The sequence below is a fragment of the Mobula hypostoma genome, chromosome 7 (genome assembly GCF_963921235.1).
Source record: "Mobula hypostoma chromosome 7, sMobHyp1.1, whole genome shotgun sequence".
NCBI classification, from domain to species: Eukaryota; Metazoa; Chordata; class Chondrichthyes; order Myliobatiformes; family Myliobatidae; genus Mobula; species Mobula hypostoma.
Window position 1 is genome coordinate 162,319,627 of NC_086103.1, and position 22,371 is coordinate 162,341,997.

Consider the following 22,371-nt stretch of genomic DNA (forward strand, 5'->3'; position numbering starts at 1 on the left):
AATAAATAAACAATATTAAGTAAATAAATAAATCACAGTATATGTATATTGAATAGATTAAAAATCATGCAAAAAACAAATAATGTATATTTAAAAAGTGAGGTAGTTTTCAAAGGTTCAATGTCCACTTAGGAATCGGATGGCAGAAGCTGTTCCTGAATTGCTAAGGGTGTGTCTTCACGTGCCCTGGGTGCTGGAGGTCCTTAATAATGGACGCTGCCTTTCTGAGACACCACTCCTTGAAGATTTCCTGGGTACTATGTAGGCTAGTAACCAAAATGGAGCTGACTCGATTTACAACCCTCTGCGGCTTCTTTCGGTCCCGTGCAGTACCCCCCACCGCCCATATCAGACAGTGATGCAGCCTGTCAGAATGTTCTCCACAGTACAAATATAGAAGTTTTTGAGTGTATTTGTTGACATGCCAAATCTCTTCAAACTCCTAATGAACTATAGTCGCTGTCTTGCCTTCTTCATAGCTGCATCGGTATGTTGGGACCAGGTTAAATCCTCAGAGATCTTGCCACCCAGGAACTTGAAACTGCTCACTCTTGCCACTTCTGGTCCCTCTATGAAGATTGGTGTGTGTTTTTTCATCTTACCCTTCCTGAAGTCCACAATCAGCTCTTTTGTCTTACTGACGTTAAGTGTCAGGCTGTTGCTTCAACACCACTCCGCTAGGTGGCATATCTCGCTCTTGTAAGCCCTCTCATCCCATCCAAGATTCCACCAACAATGGTTGTATCATCAGCAAATTTATAGATGGTATTTGAGCTATGCCTAGCCATACAGTCATGGTTATAGAGAGAGTAGAGCAGTGGGCTGGGCACACACCCCTGAGGTGATCGTCAGTGAGGAGATGTTATCACCAATCTGCACAGATTGTGGTCTTCTGGTTAGGAAGTCGAGGATCCAATTGCAGAGGGAGGTATAGAGACCCAGGTTCCATAACTTCTCAGTCAGGATTGTGGGAATGATAGTTTTAAGTGCTGAACTATAGTCGATGAACAGCATCCTGACATAGGTGTTTGTATTGTCCAGGTGGTCTAAAGCCGTGTGAAGAGCCATTGAGATGGTCATTCAGTGACATATTTTTGAATCTTCATTGTCACCCATTCTGCCACTCATTGTTCAGCTCATGAGAGACTGAACCATTTGACCAAAGGCTGTTGATGCTTTTAAAAGTAGATAACAGTGAGAGAAGTAAACCACAAGTAATAAATAAATGATATGAGTATTTTATAAATGCCCATAGTGTATGGTTAAAAATGGATTGTGTAAGTGGAAGCATTAATTATTTTGTACTATTGCTGCAGTGACTTGTTTGTTTCAGCTGTTGCCTCTGAGTCAACTTCAGACATGGACAGAAATCTATACTGACAATAGTGTGGTGTTGGGCAAAGGAGCGAACAGTGTTGGGAAGTGTATGGTCATGCAGTTTGGTCTAAGGAATAGTCATAGTCATACTTTATTGATTCTGGGGGAAATTGGTTTTTGTTACAGTTGCTCCATAAATAATAAATAGTAAAAAAACCATGGATAGTTAAATAGTAATATGTAAATCATGCCAGTAGATTATGAAATAAGTCCAGGACCAGCCTATTGGCTCAGGGTGTCTGACCCTCCAAGGGAGGAGTTGTAAAGTTTGATGGCCACAGGTAGGAATGACCTCCTATGACGTTCTGTGTTGCATCTCGGTGGAATGAGTCTCTGGCTGAATGTACTCCTGTGCCCACCCAGTACATTATGTAGTGGATGGGAGACATTGTCCAAGATGGCATGCAACTTGGACAGCATCCTCTTTTCAGACACCACTCTGAGAGAGTCCAGTTCCATCCCCACAACATCACTGGCCTTACGAATGAGTTTGTTGATTCTGTTGGTGTCTGCTCATACACTATTTGCTAAATGGGGAGAAAACTCAAAGCCCAATATGCAAAGGAACTTGGAAGTCGTTGTGCAGGGTTGCATAAAGATTAATTTTCACATTGAGTCAATGGTGAGGAAGGCAAACGCAATGTTAGCATTAATTTCAAGAGGTCTGGAATATAAAAGCAATGATGTAATGCTGAGTCTTTATAAGGCACTGGTGAGGCCTCACAGATGAATTTTGTGTCCCTTTATTTAAGGAAGGATGTGCTGACATTGGAGAGGGTTCAGAGGAGGATTACGACAATGATTTCGGATTGAAAGGCTTATTGTAGGAGGAGTGATTGATGGCTTTGGGCCTTCATTTTCTGGAATTTAGAAGAATGGGTGGGAATCTCATTGAAACCTATGGAATGTTAAAAGATCTAGTTAGAGTGGATGTGGAGAAGATGTTTCCTATGGTGGGAGAGTCCTGGATCAGAGGACACAGCCTCAGAATAGAGGGATAAGACCATAACAGATAGGAGCAGAAGAAGGCCATTTGGCCCATTGAGTCTGCTCCACCATTCAATGATGGCTGAACCAATTCTTCCAGTCATCCCAACTCCCCTGCCTTCTCCCCAAACCCTTTGATGCCCTGGCTAATCAAGAACCTATCTGTCTCTGCCTTAAATACACCCAATGACTTGGCCTTCACAGCCATTTGTGGCAACAAATTCCACAAATCTACCACCCTCTAACTAAAGTAATTTCTCTGCATCTCTGTCCTAAATGGACATCCTTCAATCCTGAAAACGTGCCCTCTTATCCTAGAATCCCCTACCATGGGAAATAACTTTGCCATATTTAATCTGTTCAGCCCTTTTAACATTCGGAATGTTTCTATGAGATCTCCCCTCATTCTCCTGAACTTCAGGGAATACAGCCCAAGAGCTGCCAGACGTTCCTCATACGATAACCTTTTTATTCCTGGAATCATTCTCGTGAATCTTCTGTGAACCCTCTCCAATGTCAGTATATCTTTTCTTTCTTTCTTTTTCTTTTTCAATATTTTTATTAATTTCTACATAGAAGAATACAGAGTACACGAAGATATATATTGTAAGTCAAAAAAAGGATAAAATAATACCAAATACATTATATTTGAGTCACACTTGCAATCTCATTACCCTATATTCATGTAAATTAAATTAAATTAAATCATAATATTGAAATGTGATAATTTTATTATACAAAAAAAAATCTAAACCCACTACCAAGATCGAAGCTGTTTGATAAAGAAAGAAAAAAGGAAAAGAATTCCTTATCATATAGTGAAATATGTTATCAGCCAACATCTGTATTTTAACAGTAAATCAAAGTTTTGAAAATAGTTCAAAAATGGTCCTATCTTTTCTAAAATACAGAGCCCAAAACAGCACACAATGCTGTAAGCGTGGTCTCACGAGTGCCTTATAGAGCCTCAACATCACATCCCTACTCTTATATTCTGTACCTGTAGAAATGAATGCCAATATTGCATTCACCTTCTTCACCACCGATTCAACCCGGAGATTAACCTTTAGTGTATCCTACACAAGGACTCCCAAGTCCCTTGCATCTCTGTATTTTGAATTCTCTCTCCATCTAAATAATAGTCTGCCCATTTATTTCTTCCACCAAAGTGCATGAACGTACACTTTCCAACATTGTATTTCATTTACCACTTCCTTACTCATTCCCCTAAACTATCTAAGTCTCTCTGCAGGCTGTCTTGTTTCCTCAACACCACCCGCTTCTCCATAGATGCTGACAAGGTTGACAGGCCCGTTGGATGTGTGGAGTCGAAGTGAGAAAATCTGCTCCGTCCCTTTCTCGCAAGGCTCTACTGTCTTCAGCAGCGAATTCTTCATGGCAAAGCCAACACCATGCTCTCTGGTCTCGTCTGCTGTCACTCCCACGTGGGCCTCTACAGCCACAACAGACGCTGCTCTATCAACACAGACTGAAGCAAGACTTTCCAGGTGCAGATCCATGGTCTTGCGAGACTAACGGAGGCTACGCACCTGCTCCTCCACCTATCTTGGTATCATCAGCAAATTTAGCCACAAATCCATTAATCCCATAGTCCAAATTGTTGACATACATCGTAAAAAGCAGTGGTCCCACCACCAACCCCTGTGGAACTGCACTGATATCCGGCAGCCAGCCAGAATAGGATCCCTTTATTCCCACTCTGTGCTTTCTGCCAATCAACCAATGCTCCAGCCATGCTAGCAACTTCCCTGTAATTCCACGGGCTTTTATCTTGCTAAGCAGCCTCCTGTGCGGAACCTTGTCAAAGGCCTTCTGAAAATCCAAGTACACATCTACTGCATCTCCTTTGTCTACCCTGCTTGTAATTTCTTCAAAAAATTGCAGTAGGTTAGTCAGGCAAGCTTTTCCTTTCAGGAAACCATGCTGGCTTTGGCCTATCTTGTCATGTGTCTCCAGGTACTCTGTAATCTCATCCCTAACAATCGATTCCAACAACTTCCCAACCACTGATGTCAGGCTGACAGGTCTATAGTTTCCTTTCTGCTGCCTCCTATCCTTCTTAAATAGCGGAGTAACTTTTGCAAGTTTCCAGTCATCTGGTACAATGCCAGAATCTATCTATTCTTGAAAGATCATTGTTAATGCCTCCACAATCTCTCCAGCTACTTCCTTCAGAACCCGAGGGTATATTCTGGAACTCTCGGTTGCAAGCAATTTTTATCCCCTTACTCAATCCCTCACTACCTTGTCTGGCCTCAGCCTTATCCACTTCCAGGATGAGACCCAACACAAACTAGAAGAGCACCACCTTATTCTGCTTGGATGGTCTACAACCCAAGGAGGTTCACAAAAATGATTCGAAGATTGAATGGCTTGTCATATGAAGAGCGTTTGATGGTTCTGGGCCTGTATTCACTGGATGGTTCTGGGCCTGTATTCACTTTGATTGTTCTGGGCCTGTTTCACCATTTTGATAGGTTTCAATGAAACCTATCGAATGGTGAAACACCTGGAAAGAGTGGATGTGGAGAGGATGTTTCCTACAGTGGGAGAGTCTAAGACCAGAGGACACAGGGGTGTCCTTTCAGATGAGGAGGAACTTCTTTAGCCAGAGAGTGGTGAATCTGTGGAATTTTTTGCCACATGCAGCTGTGGAGGCCAACACTGTATTTATATTTAAGGCAGAGATTGTTAAATTCTTGATTGGTCAGGGCATGAAGGGATGCGGGGAGAAGACAGGAGATTGGGGCTGGGAGGAACATTGAATCAGCCATGATGAAATGGCAGAGCAGGCGCAATGGGCCAACTGGCCTAGTTCTGCTTCTATATCTTATAGTCTTATGGTCCAGCAAATGGATACACAAACCTAGACCTTGCAGCCTCAACAGATGTTGTCTAATCTCAAGGAGAATATCTAGCCTACTGTTTGAAATACCTCTTTTAATAGATGTCAAAATAGAAAATGAATCACAGCACGGAAGTACATAATCAAGGCGAACAGAATCTATTGACCATATCTGCATGCGTTTATGCATTGAGTTGCTGCCATATGATTGGCTGATTAGATATTCTGCATTAATGAGCAGGTACCTAATAAAGTGGCCACTGAGTGTATACAACAAAAAAAATTTCTCATCCATGGCATTCATACAAATTGTAGCTAGTATTTGTGGCCCAAGCAGTATTTTGCCTATGACATTAAGATTCATTTATGCTTATTTAGAAATTAATTAATATTTTAAGTAATTAAATATTTATTACTTTTTACAGTTTCAAAAATAATATTGCAATCTCGCACTTCAGAAGAAGTAAATTGTCATCAAATTAAGAAATAATCTAATCATTTGGACTTGGTCGTCTGTATCATAGAAACCAATCTTGAGAAAATGTTGAGAAGCAAAAACAATTTCTCCAGAGGACGCAGTCCAATGCGTTCTTCTCCTGTCAAGGTATTTGTGTGTTTTTATCTTGATCAAAGTACATATCTCAACCATAGATGTGAATTTAATTCTCTGAACTGTATGTCACTGTCATTTCCTTGTTGCTGCTCAATTTTCAGCTGGTTACTGGAGAACAAAGGGGTAGATGTCGCTGGAGCTGAGATTGAATAGATTTGATCTCCTTTCTCCAGAAATTAGAGATTCTATAAGATCTCAACAACTCGAGAAATGTTAATAGTGGAGATATCTCTATCAAATCTCGCCGCTCATTCTCCTAATCTTTAGGGAATAAAATCCTAGCCTATTCAACCTTTCCCTATAACCCAGGTACTCAAGTTCTGACAACATCCTTGTAAGTTGTCTCTGTTTTCTTTCAATCTTATTGATATCTGTCCTGCAGGTAGGTGACCAAAACTGCACATAGTACTCCAACTTAGGCCTCACCAATGTTTTATACAATTTCAACATAACATGTCAACTCCTGTACTCAATACTCTGATTTATGAAGATCAGTTTACCAAATTATCATCCAGATTGTTGATATCGATGAAAAACAAAAACACAACCAGCAATGATGCGTGAGGCACACCAATAATCACAAGCCTCCAGTCAAAGATGCAACCATTTACTATCCATAAACCTGCCTGTCCAGGTAGATCCGTTGTTTCTGCTTGTTCCTGCCCCACTGAGATCGTATCTATCTCGACTCAGTTTTATCTTCCCTGGTTCAGCCCTTCATCCATGTTACTTCACACATTATTCTTTTCAGTGATTTCAAGTTCCCTGGCCCTGATCATCTTATTTTCACTATGGATGTCCAGTCCCTATTACACCTCCATTTCCCATTAGGAAGGCTCTCCTTCTCTTCCTGGTCACCAGACCCAACCAGTTCCCCTCCACCACCACGTTCCTCTGTTGGACGGAACTGGTCCTCACTCTTGATAATTTCTCCTTCGGCTCCCCCCACTTCCTTCAAAGAGGTGTAGCCATGGCTACTCACATGGGTCTCAGCTATGCCTGCCTATTCGTAGGCTATGTGGAACAGTATGTTTCAAGCCTACTCTTATATCACTCCCCAACTTTTCCTTCGCTACATCGACAACTGAATTGGTGCTGCTTCCTGCACACGTGGAGTTCGTCGACTTCATCAACTTTGCCTCCAACTTTCACCCTGCCCTCGAATTTACCTGGTCTGTTTCCAACACATCCCTCCCCTTTCTCGATCTCTCTGTCTCTATCTCTGGAGACAACTTATCTATCGATGTCTATTATAAACCCTCTGATTCTCACAGCTACCTGGACTGTACCGCTTCCTACCCTGTTACTTGTAAAAAGAAAAAAAAAACCCCACTCCCTTCTCTCTGTCTCTGTGGCATCTGCTCTCAGGATGAGGTTTTCCATTCCAGAACGAAGGAGATGTCCTTCTACAAGAAAGAGGCTTCTCTTCCTCCACCGTCAACACTGCCCTCAACCGTATCTCTTCCATTTCCTGCATGTCTGCCCTCACCCCATCCTCCTGCCACCCCACCAGGGATAGAGTTCCTCTTGTACTCCCCTACCACCCTACCAGCCTCCGCATCCAGCACATAATTCTCCGTAATTTCCGCCATCTCCAACAGTATCCCACCACCAAGCAGATGTTTCCCTTCCCCTCCCCCAACTTTCTGCTTTCCGCAGGGATCGCTCCCTATGTGACTTCCTTGTCCATTCATCTCTTCCCACTGTTCTCCCTCCTGGCACTTATCCTTGCGAGTGGAACAAGTGCTGCAACTGCCCATACACCTCTTTCCTCACTACCGTTCAGGGCCCCAAATAGAGACGACACTTCAACCGTGAGTCTCTTGGGGTCACCTACCATATCCAGTGCTCCTGGTGTGGCCTCCTTTATATAACGGAGACCTGGCGCTGATTGAAACACCAGCTCGCTGAGCACCTATGCTCCATCTATCAGAAAAAGTGGGATCTCAGTGGCCACCCGTTTTCATTCTACTTCCCATTCCCATTCTAATATATGTCAGTCAATGGCCTCCTCTACTGTTGCAATGAGGCCACACTCAGGTTGGAGGAGAAACACCTTATCTTCCTTCTGGGTAGCCTCCAACCTGATGGCATGAACATCGGTTTCTGGAACTTCTGGTAATGCCCCTCACCACCCCTTTGGCATTCTCCATTCGCATTTCCCTTTCTCACCTTATCTCCTTATCTGCCCATCACCTCCCTCTGGAACTCCTCCCCCTCTTCTTTCTTCCATGGCCTTCTGCCCTCTCCTATCAGATTCCCCCTTCTCCAGTCCTGTATCTCTTTTACCAATCAGCTTCCGAGCTCATTACTTCATCCCCACTTGGTTTCACCTATCACTTGGTGTTTCTTCCTCCCCTCCCCCCCCACCTGCTTAGTCTGACTCCTCATCTTTTTTTTAACCAATCCTGAAGGATCTTGGTCCAGAACGTTGACTGTACTCTTTTACGTAGATGCTGCCTGGCCTGCTGAGTTCTTCCAGCACTTTGTGTGTGTTGCATGGATTTCCAGCATTTGCAGATTTTCTTTTGTTTCACATCTACTACCACTGTTTGTCTTCTCCTGTTAAGTGAATGTTGAATCCACTTTACTGCCTCATCCTGAATGCCAAGCGACTGAAAGTTCTGAGCCAGCCACCTGTGTAGGACTTTGTCAAAGGCCTCTTTGAAGTCCACAGCCTTTCCTTCATCATAAACGCACGAGATTCTGCAGGGGCTGGAAAAGCCGCAGATCCAGGGCAACACACAAAATGCTGGAGGAACTCAACAGGTCAGGCAGCATTTATTGAGTGGAATAAACAATTGGTGTTTTGAGCTGAGACGCTTTGTCAGAACTGGAAAGGAAGGGGGAAGAAGCCAGTATAAGAAGGTGGGGGGAGGGGAAGCCAGCAGATGACAGGTGAAACCAGGTGAGGGGAAGGTAAGTTGTTGGGGGAGAAATTTATCCAAGCTTTACCAATGTTACCTAAATTATTTGCATTGATATATGTGTACGCTATAAATAACAAACAAAATACTAATCAATACCTGAGTTACCCAATTGCCTACGAAGAGGGTTTGAGCATCTTGTTCAGGACACTTCCTTTTCAACATCTTCATGTTTCCTCGGCTGATTCTACCCCCAATTTACAGCCAACAACAGTCCTTTGAGCTGGAATCACCTGAAGTAAAAAGCACTTCTTGAAGTAGTCCATCAAGTACATGTTTCATTATATAGTTGAAGGAAAATGTTTTCCTTTAATTGTATTAAAATAGATAAAGGGTAAATTGAAAACACTTAGTATGTTTGTGAACTTGATTAAAATTCATAGAAAGTCAAGGTCAAACTGATGTGCATCCACTTGCTATTCTCTCAGACATCTCAACTGGATTTCCAGTGCCCATAATTTCTTGTATAATTCATCCACAATGTTGTGAAGACCATGAATGAGCAGCATGATCCATGATCCCACAATGCAGGAGCTTTCCCAGTTTTCTTTAGCTCTAATGTGCTAATGCTTATTTCCCTTTCCACCAGCCTCAGTACTAAGAATGCTGTATGTTACTCTCTCATATTCCATGTCTGTCCTCAACGTTGATGGATTAGCATCCTTGAAAGCATTACATGGTATAACATACATACATACCTGTTCTTGTATCTTTTGGTAATAATAATGCAGGCCTTCTATTACATTCTCTTTAGTATTTCATCCATAATAATTTCCAACGTACTTTTCCAGCTTAATAATGTCTTCTGTTGTTTACATAAGAATAGTTATTACTAGTTACTTTGAACTGAGGTAAAATGTGCTGTTTACTTTCAGTTCCATTAACTTACTTGTACATGTGTATAAAGTTTGCAGAAATGGTGTGATTGAATAACTTGCACAACTGAAACTTAAATGGATGAATGAAAGCAATGAAGAAGTATAAAATAGGGTGATTACAATTTCAAAATCTTTTGAAGGTTGTTAAAAGGTATAGTGAAAATTGATTCTCTCTATATTAACATAATTAAAATGTAGAATGAGAAAAAGTTTTTGTGGAAATATTTAAGCAGTAGATGATACTTATATATTTATTTATATTTACTTATTAGACACTTATAATTGGTTCATTTTGGTGTCCTTTTTAAAACCAGGGAGGAAGTTATGAATCTGAACTCATGTGTATAATTAAAGAGCGTGATGATCTTCAAGCCATGTTAAGCAAATATGAAAAGCATTTTGCAGAGCTTCAGGCAAATATCAAAGTTTTAACTGCAGAAAGAGACCAAATTAAGCTCCTCTATGATCAGGTAAACAATGACATTCATTGTATATTTAATTGTTTTCTATCTATTATGATGATTTTTTTTTAAAGTGCTGGCTATTTTAAAATACAGATCAGCTAAAATGTATATATTTCATATACAGGAGTTACCTGCATTTCTCTGATCTATAGTTTATCTTCCATGGGTATGGTTCCACAGGAACACATCATACTTTGATGATCAGCTTGTAAAAGGCGGGAATGATCAATGCTTTTGGGGTTTTGCTTTTCAAATTCGTAGGGATGATATTGATGGAAAGCATCAGTTCCCATTGTACTTTTTGTCCATTCAATGCAAATATCTGTGTTAATTCAGGCTATTTCTGTTACTCCTATTCATTGCCTGCAGTGTTTTTGAAGATCTGATTCCCTTGTCCATTTGTCCCTCTGTCCCTCCTCGCTAATCTTCCCTTCTGGCGCATATCCCAACAAGCGACAGAAATGCTACATCTGCCAATATACTTCCTCCTTCACCTCCATTCAGGGTCTCAAACAGTCCTTCGACGTGTGGCAACACTTCACCTGTGAATTTGTTGGGGTCATCTATTGTAGCTGGCGCTCCCAATACAGCCTACCCTACATCAATGAGACTTGACGTAAATTGGGGGACCACTTTGTTGAGCACCTTCTGCCAGAAGCGGTATTTCCCGGTGGCCAACCATTTTAATTGCTATTCCCATTTCCATTCTGACATTTTGGTCCATAGCCGCCTCATTTTGCCACGAGGAGACCACTCTCGGTGGAGAAGCAACACTTCATATTCTGTGTAGGTAGCCTCCAAACTGACGTATGAACATTGATTTCTCCTCCTGGTAATTTGCTTCCCTCCCCCTTCTCTCTTTGTCTACTCCCTACTCTGGCCTCTTGCCTCATCTCCTCACCTGCTTAACACCACCGCGCTTGCCCCTCCTCCTTTCCTTTCTCCCATGGTCTGCTCTCCTCTCCTCTCCAATCAGATTCCTTCTTCTCCACCCCTTCAACTTTCCCACCCACCTGGCTTCCCCTTCTAGCTAGTCCTCCTTCCTCCTCTCTCCATCTTTTTATTCTGGCATCTTCTCCCTTTCTTTCCAGTCTCAGGGTCTCGGCCTGAAATGTCGACTGTTTATTCCTTTCTGTAGATGCTGGGATAGACATAGTGGGCTAAAGGGCCTGTTTTGTGCAGTTAGAAATTATGACAATGGGACTGATTTGTCCTTAGTTAATAACCAATTTGAATTTTTCCCATTTAGTACAGGTTTGCCAATTCTTATTATGCACATAAAGGAGTAAACCTTGGACATAGCAAAGATATCCCATCCATGGTTGTAACAGTAAAGCAGTGTTGGAGAGTTAAAAGAAGTTGTAACAATGATGTGGAGTTAGGGAGTGAAATCGCTACTTGGATGTTGTTCACCCAATATTGAGAGCATTGTGAACTGTGATAAATGCTCTGTTGTTCCAGTTGTTTCTTGCATTATATCATTTAATTCAATGAGGGAAGCAAGGCGATATAATCTAGAAATGCAGCACTGTCATTCAGGGTTTTCGTTTGCCACACTAGGGGATACTTGGCCTTTGAAGTATCTATCCCCTCAAGGTCTCAAGAGTGCTAGATCAAGAGAAGTTTAAGCTTACAATCATTTGCAATACCTCAAGGAGAAGAGAAAGATTTTGTTCTCATGCCTTGTGATGGATGTGAATGAGCACATCCTCTTCCAAAAGAACTGTATCTCATCCATGCTAAAGATGGGTAGGGGACAGACCACTTTCATTGATTGGTTTTAGCTGTTTGAGAACTATCTGCACTTGCTGGTGTTCTCTGCAAGAGCTATGGCTGGCCTTCCATCCTTAAGCTGATCTATGTCTTGCCATAGTGTATTATTTATTTATTTGTATTTGTACAGCTTTTGCACAAGACTGATTGTTTGTCAGTGTTTGTTTTGTGTACTTCATTGATTTTTGTTGTATTTATTTGTTCTACTGTGACTGACCGCAAGAGAATGAATCTGAGGGTTGTATATGATGACGTATATGTATTTTAATAATAAGTTTACTTTGAACTTTTAACCTTGAATTTTGATAGTGATCTCGTTTATTCTTGAATCGTTATCAAACTCCAGAATGCTAACATATTCAGATTCCGATTCCCAATGTCTGCAAGTCCAGTCCTGATGGTGGCCTGTCCTGGGGATGGAGGAGTGGGATATGTGTGAGAGAGAGTGAGTGAGTGGGTGGATGGGATGAAGGAATAAGAGATTGTTTTGCTGCTGTTCTGCTGAACGTTGTAGGTATGCCATGCTGGCACCCTAACGTGTGACGATCTTGCAGGCTGCTCCCGGCACGTCCTTAGGTTGTGTTGGTTGTTAGTACAAATGCGGATTCACTTTATGTTTCACTATACATGTGATAAATAAATGAATATCAATCTGTATCAATGATTCTGGTCATCTAACCATATGATTTACCTTTTTTCTATTCTCTCATTTCTGCCCTTCATAACATAGAAAAGTACAACATAGAAACAGGCCATTCAGCCCATCTAGTCCACACCAAACCATTTAAACTGCCCAGTCCCATCGGCCTGCACCAGGACCATAGCCCTTTCTACCCCTCCCATCCAAATACCAATCCAAACTTCTCAAAGTGTTGAAATTGACCTTGCATGCACTTCTTGTGTTGGCAGCTTATTCCACAGTATCACGACCCTTAAACATTTCCCCTTTCACCCTTAACCCATGACCTCTAGTTGTAGTCCCACCCAATCTTAGTGGAAAAAGCCTGCTTGCATTTACCCTCTCTATACCACTCATAATTTTATATAGCTCCATCAAATCTCCTCTGAATCTTCTACTTTCCAAGGAATATAGTCCTAATCTATTCAATGTTTCCTTATAACTCAGGTGCTGTAGTCCCAGCAACATCTTTGTAAAGATTTGCTGTTCTCTTTAAACCTCAATTATATCATTCCTGTGGGTAGGTGACTAAAAGCACACACAATACTCCAAATTAGGCCTCACCAACGTCGTACGCAACTTTAACATAACATTTCGTCTACTGTACTCAATACTTTGATTTATGTTTTCCAATGTGCCAAGAGCTTTCTTTATGTCCCTATCTAACCTGTGCCACCACTTTCAATGAATTATGTACCTGTACCTGTATTCCCAGATTACTTTGTTCTACCACTCTCCTCAGTGCCCTACCATTCACCGTGTAAGACCTACTCTGGTTTGCCCTACCGAAGTGCAACACCTCACAGTTGTCTGCATTAAATTCCATCTGCCATTTTTCAGCCTATTTTTCCAGCTGGTCCAGATCCCACTGCAAGCTCTGATAGTCCTTCTTCTCTGTCCACTACACCTCCATACTTGGTGCCATTCACAAATTTGCTGATCCAGTTAACCACATTATCATCCAGATCATTGATATAGATGACAGACATGAACAGACCCTGCACTGATCCTTGTGGCACTCCACTAGTCACAGACCTCCAATCAGAGAGGCAACCATCTACTACCACTCTCTTGCTTCCCACAAATCCAATGTCCAATCCAATTTTCTACCACATCTTGAATGTCAAGCAACTGAAATTTCCTGACCAACCTCCCATGCAGGACCTTGTCAAATGCCTTGCTAAAGTCCATGTAGATAACATGCTCTGACTTGCCTTCATCCATAAAATTGGTTAGACGCTATCTACCATGCACAAAACCATTGTTGACTCTTCCTAATCAGTCTCTGCCTATCTAAATACTCATACATCTGGTCCCTTAGAATAGCTTCCAATAACTTACCCTACACTGATGTTAGGCACACCGGCTTATAATTTCTTGGTTTATTCTTAGAGCCTTTCCTGAACAGTGGAACAACATTAGCTATCCTCCAATCCTCCAGTATCTCACCTGTTGCTAATAATGGTTTAAGTATCTCTGCTAGGGCCCCTGCAATTTCTGCACTTGCCTCCCACTGGGTCCAAGGGAACAATTTGTCAGGCCCTGGGGACTTACCCATCCTTATTTACCTAAAGACAGCAAACACCCCCTCCTCTTTAATCTGTATAGAGTCCATGACCTTGCTGCTGCCTTGCCTCAGTTCTGTGTCTGTGTCTGTCTCCGAAGTAAATACAGATGCAAAAATTTGTTTAAAATCTCCCCCGTCTCTTTTGGCTCCACATAGAGATTACCCTTCGAACCTTCCAGAGGACCAGTCTTGTCCCTTCCAATCCTTTTCCTTTTACCATACCTGTAGAATACTTTAAGATCCTCCTTCACCTAAATTAAGGGCACAACCACTAAAATTTCACAAATCAGATGTTCATAAATCTCGGTGATTAACTCTTGTTCCAGTACTACCTCACTTGAGAATTAATGCTATTGTTGCACAACTCTAGCAAGCAGGGTTTAATCCTGACCAGAGGCTATCTGTACGTATTCTCCCTGTGACCACAAGGGTTTCCCTTGGGTGCTCTGGTTTCTTTCCACAACCCAAAGAAGTTCTGTTAGATTAATTATCTGCTTTAAGTTACCACTTTAAGAGCTTCTTTAGTGCACCGTGTAATTAGAGAATCGGAGCAGCTGAATAATGAGTTGTTTAAAACTTTCAGATCAATCACATTTAATAGAAAGCATGAAAGACCGTATAATTAAAGTAACTATTAATTCCCAAGCTTCAAGAATTTGAATCTCACTTTTCTTCGCATTCACTGCAAAAATTAGTCCAAGGCTTAGATTGATGTGAAGTCATTGACAAAGGTTTAATTGACAGTGAGAGTTGTCTGATACATCTTGTGGAATCAGAAGCCATCATCTTGCATAAGCATGGCAGCATTGAAATGAGTCGTTTCATTTTATCAAGAAGCCAGAACCAGGGTCAGGTTTAATATCACCGACATATGTTGTGAAATTTGTTTTGTGCAGCAGTACATTGCACTACATAATAATAAAAACTATAAATTATCTGATGGCAGACAGGAAGGGGCTGTTCCTGAAATGTTGAGTATGTGTCTTCAGACTCCTGTACCACCTCCTTGATGGTAGCATAAGAAGATGGCATGTCCTGGTTGATGACGGTCCTTAATGATGGACGCCATCATTTGAAGATGTTAGTGCTCATGATAGAGCTGGCTGAGTTTGCAACTTTCTGCAGATTTTACTGATCCTGTGCAATGGCCCCTCCATATCAGACAGTGATGCAACCAGTTGGAATTTTCTCCACGGTACATTCTGTATAAATTTGTGAGCGTCTTTGGTGACATACCAAGTCTTCTCAAACTCCTAATGAAATATAGACGCTGTCATCCCTTCTTTGTAATTGCAACAATATGTTGGGCTCAGGATAGATCTCCAGGGATGTTGACACGTAAGAACTTGAAACTGCTCACCCTTTCCACTACTGATCTCTCAATGAGGACTGGTGTCTGCTTCCTTGACTTCCCTTTCTTGAAGTCCACTGTCAATTCCTTGGTCTTACTGACGTCGTTGCTGCGACACTGCTCAGCCAGCTGATTTTTCTGGCTTCTGCACACTAAAGTTGTTCAAATTTTGAAAGATTTGATTAATGTCCTTCATTTAATGATGAAATGAAAAGACCTATTTCAATTCAAAATGATGATCATATTGACTTCTGATGGATCAAGGTTTTTAGGACAAAACATTCGGGTGCCTTTGGAAATAAGATTAAATAAAAGTTTACTTACTGTAATACCCATCTCCATGAATGCCGTAAATTAGTCACCCTCCAATATAGGAATTGCTCAGATTAATGCATTGTCCCCATTAATCACGTGCTTGGACTTTATTGTCAATATTGTGTTATCAGTCACTGCATATTCATGTGGGCAATGTAACCAAGGCATATATAATTGACACTGTAACTTTACAAATACCATTGACTGCTGGCTGTTTTAAGGAAATGCATTTATTTCTTGTTATCTTTGACAGTGAAGATATTTAAAAATTTGCCAGAATGGATTCTGAAACAATAGTTTAAATATTAGTTGTGAACTGAACTGCATTGAATTACTTAGATTCAGGAAGAGCTTACTAGGCTACGAAGTGATGCAGTGAAGTCAACGAGATCTCAGAAAAGCAGGCTGACAGCACAAGATATTCTGCGACGTTTGGAATGTGAACATAATGAAGCTGTTGCAGATCTGAGGAGAATGACCACAGAACGAGACAGTCTTAGAGAACGATTAAAGGTGATGAAGTGTACAATTTAAACCTAAAAGTCAGGGAAACAAGTTATTGATTTTGATGATATTGTCCAACTGATTCAGATCATTACATTTTGTACATCAATTTTTCTTATGGTTTGCTTCATGCTGCTGTAATACTGATGCTTTATTTCCTCCTAGCATCCACCCCTGTCACTTTTACTTTGGTCCAGCTGATGCATTGTATTTCTGGACAGAGGAGTAGGCTTTCCTCCTGTGCCTTGGTTGCTTCAGTGAAATATGCTTGAGTTATCTCAGATTATAACTGGAATTTTAAATTATAGGCCTATGATTTAAATCCAGTTGCCTTCCAAAATAACTCCAATAAGGAAATAAAAACCTTATTCACCAGATTTTTAATGAATTTTGATAATTTTGAGTAAGCAAACTACCATTGCAATTTAGAAACGAGAAAATCTGCAAATTTTCTGGAAGTCCTCAGCCCGCAATATCAACAGTTCTCTTTTCCATAGACACTGCCTGGCCTGCTGAGTTCCTCCAGCATTTTGTCTGCGTTACCATTGCAATTTATTTTACTTTTAAATTAGATGTGGATTTTTTGATAAATAATTATTTTTTGTAATCTGTTCATTTCATGTTGGTGTGGGCTAGAATTACATATAGGCCAGGCTGGATAAAAATAGTAAGCTCCTCTACTAAAAGTTATGATGAAACATGAAATGAAAACTGTCAGGCAGCATCTGTGGAAAGAGATATAATTAATGTTTCTGGTGGAAGGAACATGTTGTGTTTCTGTAGCAATCTGACACTGATACTACATGTTTTATTGCATATTGCCCTTGGGTCCCATTTAAATCTTGTCCCCTTCACATTAAAATTAGTTTCATACTCCCATACCCTGGAGAAAAGGCTATGACTGTTTACCTTATCTATTCCACTCATGATTTGTAATCCTCTAAAAGGTAATCCTGTAGTATCCCACACTGCAAGTTTTCCAAAAAACGACTAGCTTATTTAGTTTTTTAACATCTATAACATAAACACGTTGAAAATTCTACTTGATTTGTATTTGAATATGGGAATGAAGATATACAAGTATATTGCAAAATTGTTAGGGTTTGGTGTTACCTTACAAGGCTCAATCAAAGCACTATAAACACCGCTCTGTTAGAAAGAGTTGATTTGGCAACAGTTGCAAGTTATAAGTATCCTCACTGGTAACATATGACATATGAATGCATTATGTCTGCCCTTATTATCCTCTCTTTATGTTCTCTATTCAACCATGTACAGTATATACATACAAGAAATTTATGGCTGAATAATGCAAAATATACAATATTAATATTTTGTACCTTCAGTCTGATCTTTCACCTTGTTAATAATTTAATGTCATAATAATATAGCTCAATTATCTGAATCAAATTCCCTTTTCCCTTAAACTTATTGCTTCTGGCAGGCAATGAATGCTTAATACTACATTAACGGTGACATTAATCTGGGTAAAATAAATGAGAACATCTCAAGTGAGGCAGCAATGATCTTCAGCTGAAGACATTAAAGTTTTTCTAGAATTATCTGGGTGCAGTCTGATAGCATGCAGATTGGTAGGTTTCTGTTGTTGCATTATAACAATAATCATAATACAAAAGTGAATTTGCATTCAGGTTTTGTATAAATTCTTACTTTTCATATATAGGGCAGAAAAATATCAGATCTAATTTCTCAGTACTTACTGGTTTCAATATTACAATAGATTTCCCAGGAGACTGCGATTAATGAGAAAGCACATATGGAGCAAAGAATAGAAGACCTGAAGGCTTCCATGCATACAGTAATGTTGATTTTTTTTAAAGATTGAATTTTGCAATTAGAAATTTTAAACCTATTTGGTATTGTCAAGTTAAAATGACTTACATTCCCTGGACTGTGGTTCAGTTATACAGATGGGAGTAATCATGTCATGTGTACTGCTTCTACCACAACAGAAATACAGTTTAGTTTCTGTGTAAATATAAATAATAGTTATTATAAATTGATTTATGCAACAGACTTTAGACCCTTTTTCGATCATAGCTGAACTAGTATTGGCCAATCATTTTAGTGGGGGAGTGTCACGAGATCTTTCATTATGAAATATCATTTCATAGTAAATTGATGTAACACTGTATTTGCTCACTTGTATTGTTGCCTGCACCTACTGTAAGCCCCTTACTGTCAGTCTCAGTCTTATTGTAGACCTAATTCTTCTCAGTTGGAAGATGAAAGATTGGAACACCGATCTAGGCTGACTTGTCTAAAAGATAGTGTAACATCCCTGGAGGAAAAAGCTAAAATATTGGCCAGAAAGTCATCTGACAGTGAAGATCAACTGTGCAGACTGAGAGGAGAAAACAACCAAATCAGGTGAAATTACTTGCATTAGAAAACTACCTTTTCCTAATCTCTTCTACGGAGAGCTCATGGACATCTTTGTGAGTGGGACTGAGACCATTGACCACCGGTGTACAGTATCCCTTTCTTTTCTAGTCCCCCATCCAGATATTGTCTTCAGTCTTAGCCCCAAACTTACATCTTTCTCCAGCCTTTCTCCCATCTCATCTCATCTTCTAATTTATCCTGCCGTACAATAAACTCACTTTTATTTTGAAATTATTCCATTGAATTGCAAACATTTCATCATAGCTTGCGATTTTTAAAATTGCCTGCTGTGGTTAACACTGGTGTAGCTCTCTCATTCTAATCTACAAACTTCTAGAAAAAAATCCTTATACCTTATGTCAGTGTATTCTACAACCCCATCAGGAAAATTTCTATTCCTTGTAAATACGTGGTAAAATTATAGCATTCCAAATTAATGCCATCTTATTCTGATTTCTTGCTTTTATCTGTGCAATTAAGTTTTTGCTCCTGCATCAGCATCAAAATGGGTTAGAGGGAATTTATTAATTACATCTTGCATAATTTTTAGTCCATCCCTCCTTATCCTTCTGTTCCTACCAGCAGACTAAATATAGTTAGCCCACCAACTGCTATCTCCTGTAATATAGCATGGTCAGTTGAACCGTGACTGAATCTTTGCTCTTTGTCTGCTGTCAATAGCAAATGTTATTTTCCTAGCCTTTTGTACCCTAAAACTTGACAAATGACTTCATGAGGAATAATGACTATTCAATTTACCTTCTCATGAACAGCTGAGATTACAAGTAGGATAAAGGGGTTGCAGTGGATGTTGTATATTTGAACTTGCAGAAGGCCTTTGACAAAGTGCTGAAGCTGCTTACCAAGTTAAGAGCCCATGGTATTACAGAAAAGGTACTGGCATGGTTAGAGCATTGGCTGATTGGTAGGAGGCAGCGAATGGGAATAAAAAGATCCTTTTCTGGTTGGTTGATTGTGATTAGTGGTGTTCCACAGGGGTGGGTGTTGGGACCATTTCTTTTTATGCTGTGTATCAATGATTTAGATGATGGAATAGATGGTTTTGTTGCCAAGTTTGCAGATGATACGAAGATTGGTGGAAGGGCAGGTAGTGTTGAAGAAAGAGCTAAGCTGCAGAAGCTCTTAGACAGGATAGGGGAATGGGCAAGAAAGTGTGAAATGAAATACAATGTTGGAAAATGCATAGTCCTGCACTTTGGTAGTAGAAATAAATATGCAGACTGTCTTCTAAGCAGGGAGCAAATCCAAAAATCTGAGATGCAGAGGGACTTGGGAGTCCTTGAGAGTCCGTGGTGAGGAAAGCAAATGCAATGTGAGCATTCAAGTCAGGAGCTTTAGAATACAAGAGCGGGGATGTGATACCAAGGCTTTATAAGGCACTGGTGAGGCCTCACTTTGAGTATTGTGAACAATTTTGGGCTTCTCATCTAAGAAAAGATGTGCTGGCATTGAAGAGGATTCAAGGGAGGTTCACAAACATGATTCTGAGAATGAAAGGGTTATCATATGAGGAACGTTTGATAGCTTTGGGTCTGTACTCACTGAAATTTTGAAGGATGGGGAGGGATCTCATTAAAACCTGAATGTTAGAAGGCCTAGATATGGTAGATGTGGAAAGGATGTTTTCCATGGTGGGGAGTCTACGACATGAGGGCACAGCTTCAGGATGGAGGGGCGTCCATTTAAAACAGAGATGCGAAGAAATTCCTTTAGCTAGAGGGTTGTGAATTTGTGGAGTTTATTTCCACAGATAGCTGTGGAGGCCGAGCTGTTAGATGTATTTAAGGTAGAGCTTGATGGGTTTCATGACTGGACACGGCATCAAAGGTTACGTGGAGAAGGCCAGGGAGTGAGGGTGAGGAGCGGGATAGATTCAGGATCAGTTCCTGCGGATTGGAGGGTAGCTAATGTTATCCCACTTTTTAAGAAAGGAGGGAGAGAGAAAACAGGCAATTATAGACCAGTTAGTCTGACATCAGTGGCGGGGAAGATGCTGGAATCAATTATAAAAGATGAAATAGCGGCATATTTGGATAGCAGTGGCAGAATAGGTCAGAGTCAGCATGGATTTATGAAGGGGAAATCATGCTTGACTAATCTTCTGGAATTTTTTGAGAATGGGACTATGAAAATGGACATGGGAAGGCCAGTGGATGTAGTGTATCTGGACTTTCAGAAAGCCTTTGATAAGGTTCCTCATAGGAGGTTAGTGTGCAAAATTAGAGCAAATGGTATTGGGGGTAGGGTACTGACATGGATAGAAAATTGGTTGGCAGACAGGAAACAAAGAGTAAGGATTAATGCAAACAACAGGAATTCTGCAGGTGCTGGAAATTCAAGCAACATACATCAAAGTTGCTGGTGAACGCAGCAGGCCAAGCAGCATCTATAGGAAGAGGCGCAGTCGACGTTTCAGGCCGAGACCCTTCGTCAGGACTAACTGAAGGAAGAGTGAGTAAGGGATTTGAAAGCTGGAGGGGGAGGGGGAGATGCAAAATGATAGGAGAAGACAGGAGGGGGAGGGATAGAGCCGAGAGCTGGACAGGTGATAGGCAAAAGGGGATACGAGAGGATCATGGGACAGGAGGCCTAGGGAGAAAGACGGGGGGGGGTGACCCAGAGGATGGGCAAGAGGTATATTCAGAGGGACAGAGGGAGAAAAAGGAGAGTGAGAGAAAGAATGTGTGCATAAAAATGAGTAACAGCTGGGGTACGAGGGGGAGGTGGGGCCTAGCGGAAGTTAGAGAAGTCAATGTTCATGCCATCAGGTTGGAGGCTACCCAGACGGAATATAAGGTGTTGTTCCTCCAACCTGAGTGTGGCTTCATCTTTACAGTAGAGGAGGCCGTGGATAGACATGTCAGAATGGGAATGGGATGTGGAATTAAAATGTGTGGCCACTGGGAGATCCTGCTTTCTCTGGCGGACAGAGCGTAGATGTTCAGCAAAGCGGTCTCCCAGTCTGCATCGGGTCTCACCAATATATAAAAGGCCACATCGGGAGCACCGGACGCAGTATATCACCCCAGTCGACTCACAGGTGAAGTGATGCCTCACCTGGAAGGACTGTTTGGGGCCCTGAATGGTGGTAAGGGAGGAAGTGTAAGGGCATGTGTAGCACTTGTTCCGCTTACACAGATAAGTGCCAGGAGGGAGATCAGTGGGGAGGGATGGGGGGGACGAATGGACAAGGGAGTTGTGTAGGGAGCGATCCCTGCGGAATGCAGAGAGAGGGGGGGAGGGAAAGATGTGCTTAGTGGTGGGATCCCGTTGGAGGTGGCGGAAGTTACGGAGAATAATATGTTGGACCCGGAGGCTGGTGGGGTGGTAGGTGAGGACCAGGGGAACCCTATTCCTAGTGGGGTGGTGGGAGGATGGAGTGAGAGCAGATGTACGTGAAATGGAGGAGATGCGTTTAAGAGCAGAGTTGATAGTGGAGGAAGGGAAGCCCCTTTCTTTAAAAAAATGAAGACATCTCCCTCGTCCTAGAATGAAAAGCCTCATCCTGAGAGCAGTAGGGATTAATGGGTCCTTTTCAGAATGGCAGGCAGTGACTAGTGGGCTCGGTGCTGGGACCGCAGCTATTTACAATATACGTTAATGATTTAGATGAAGGGATTAAAAATAACATTAGTAAATTTGC

At 41.2% G+C, this 22,371-nt stretch overlaps 1 protein-coding gene across 1 annotated transcript in view; it reads left to right on the forward strand.

Annotated features, from left to right (window-relative positions):
* LOC134349959 (testis-specific gene 10 protein-like) overlaps positions 1 to 22,371 on the forward strand; it is a 104,222-nt gene that overhangs the window by 19,194 nt on the left and 62,657 nt on the right. The window contains 5 exon segments of the mRNA XM_063054913.1: positions 5,755 to 5,834; positions 9,963 to 10,118; positions 16,137 to 16,310; positions 18,043 to 18,120; positions 18,541 to 18,692. Of these exon segments, the coding sequence (XP_062910983.1) occupies positions 5,755 to 5,834; positions 9,963 to 10,118; positions 16,137 to 16,310; positions 18,043 to 18,120; positions 18,541 to 18,692 (640 nt within the window).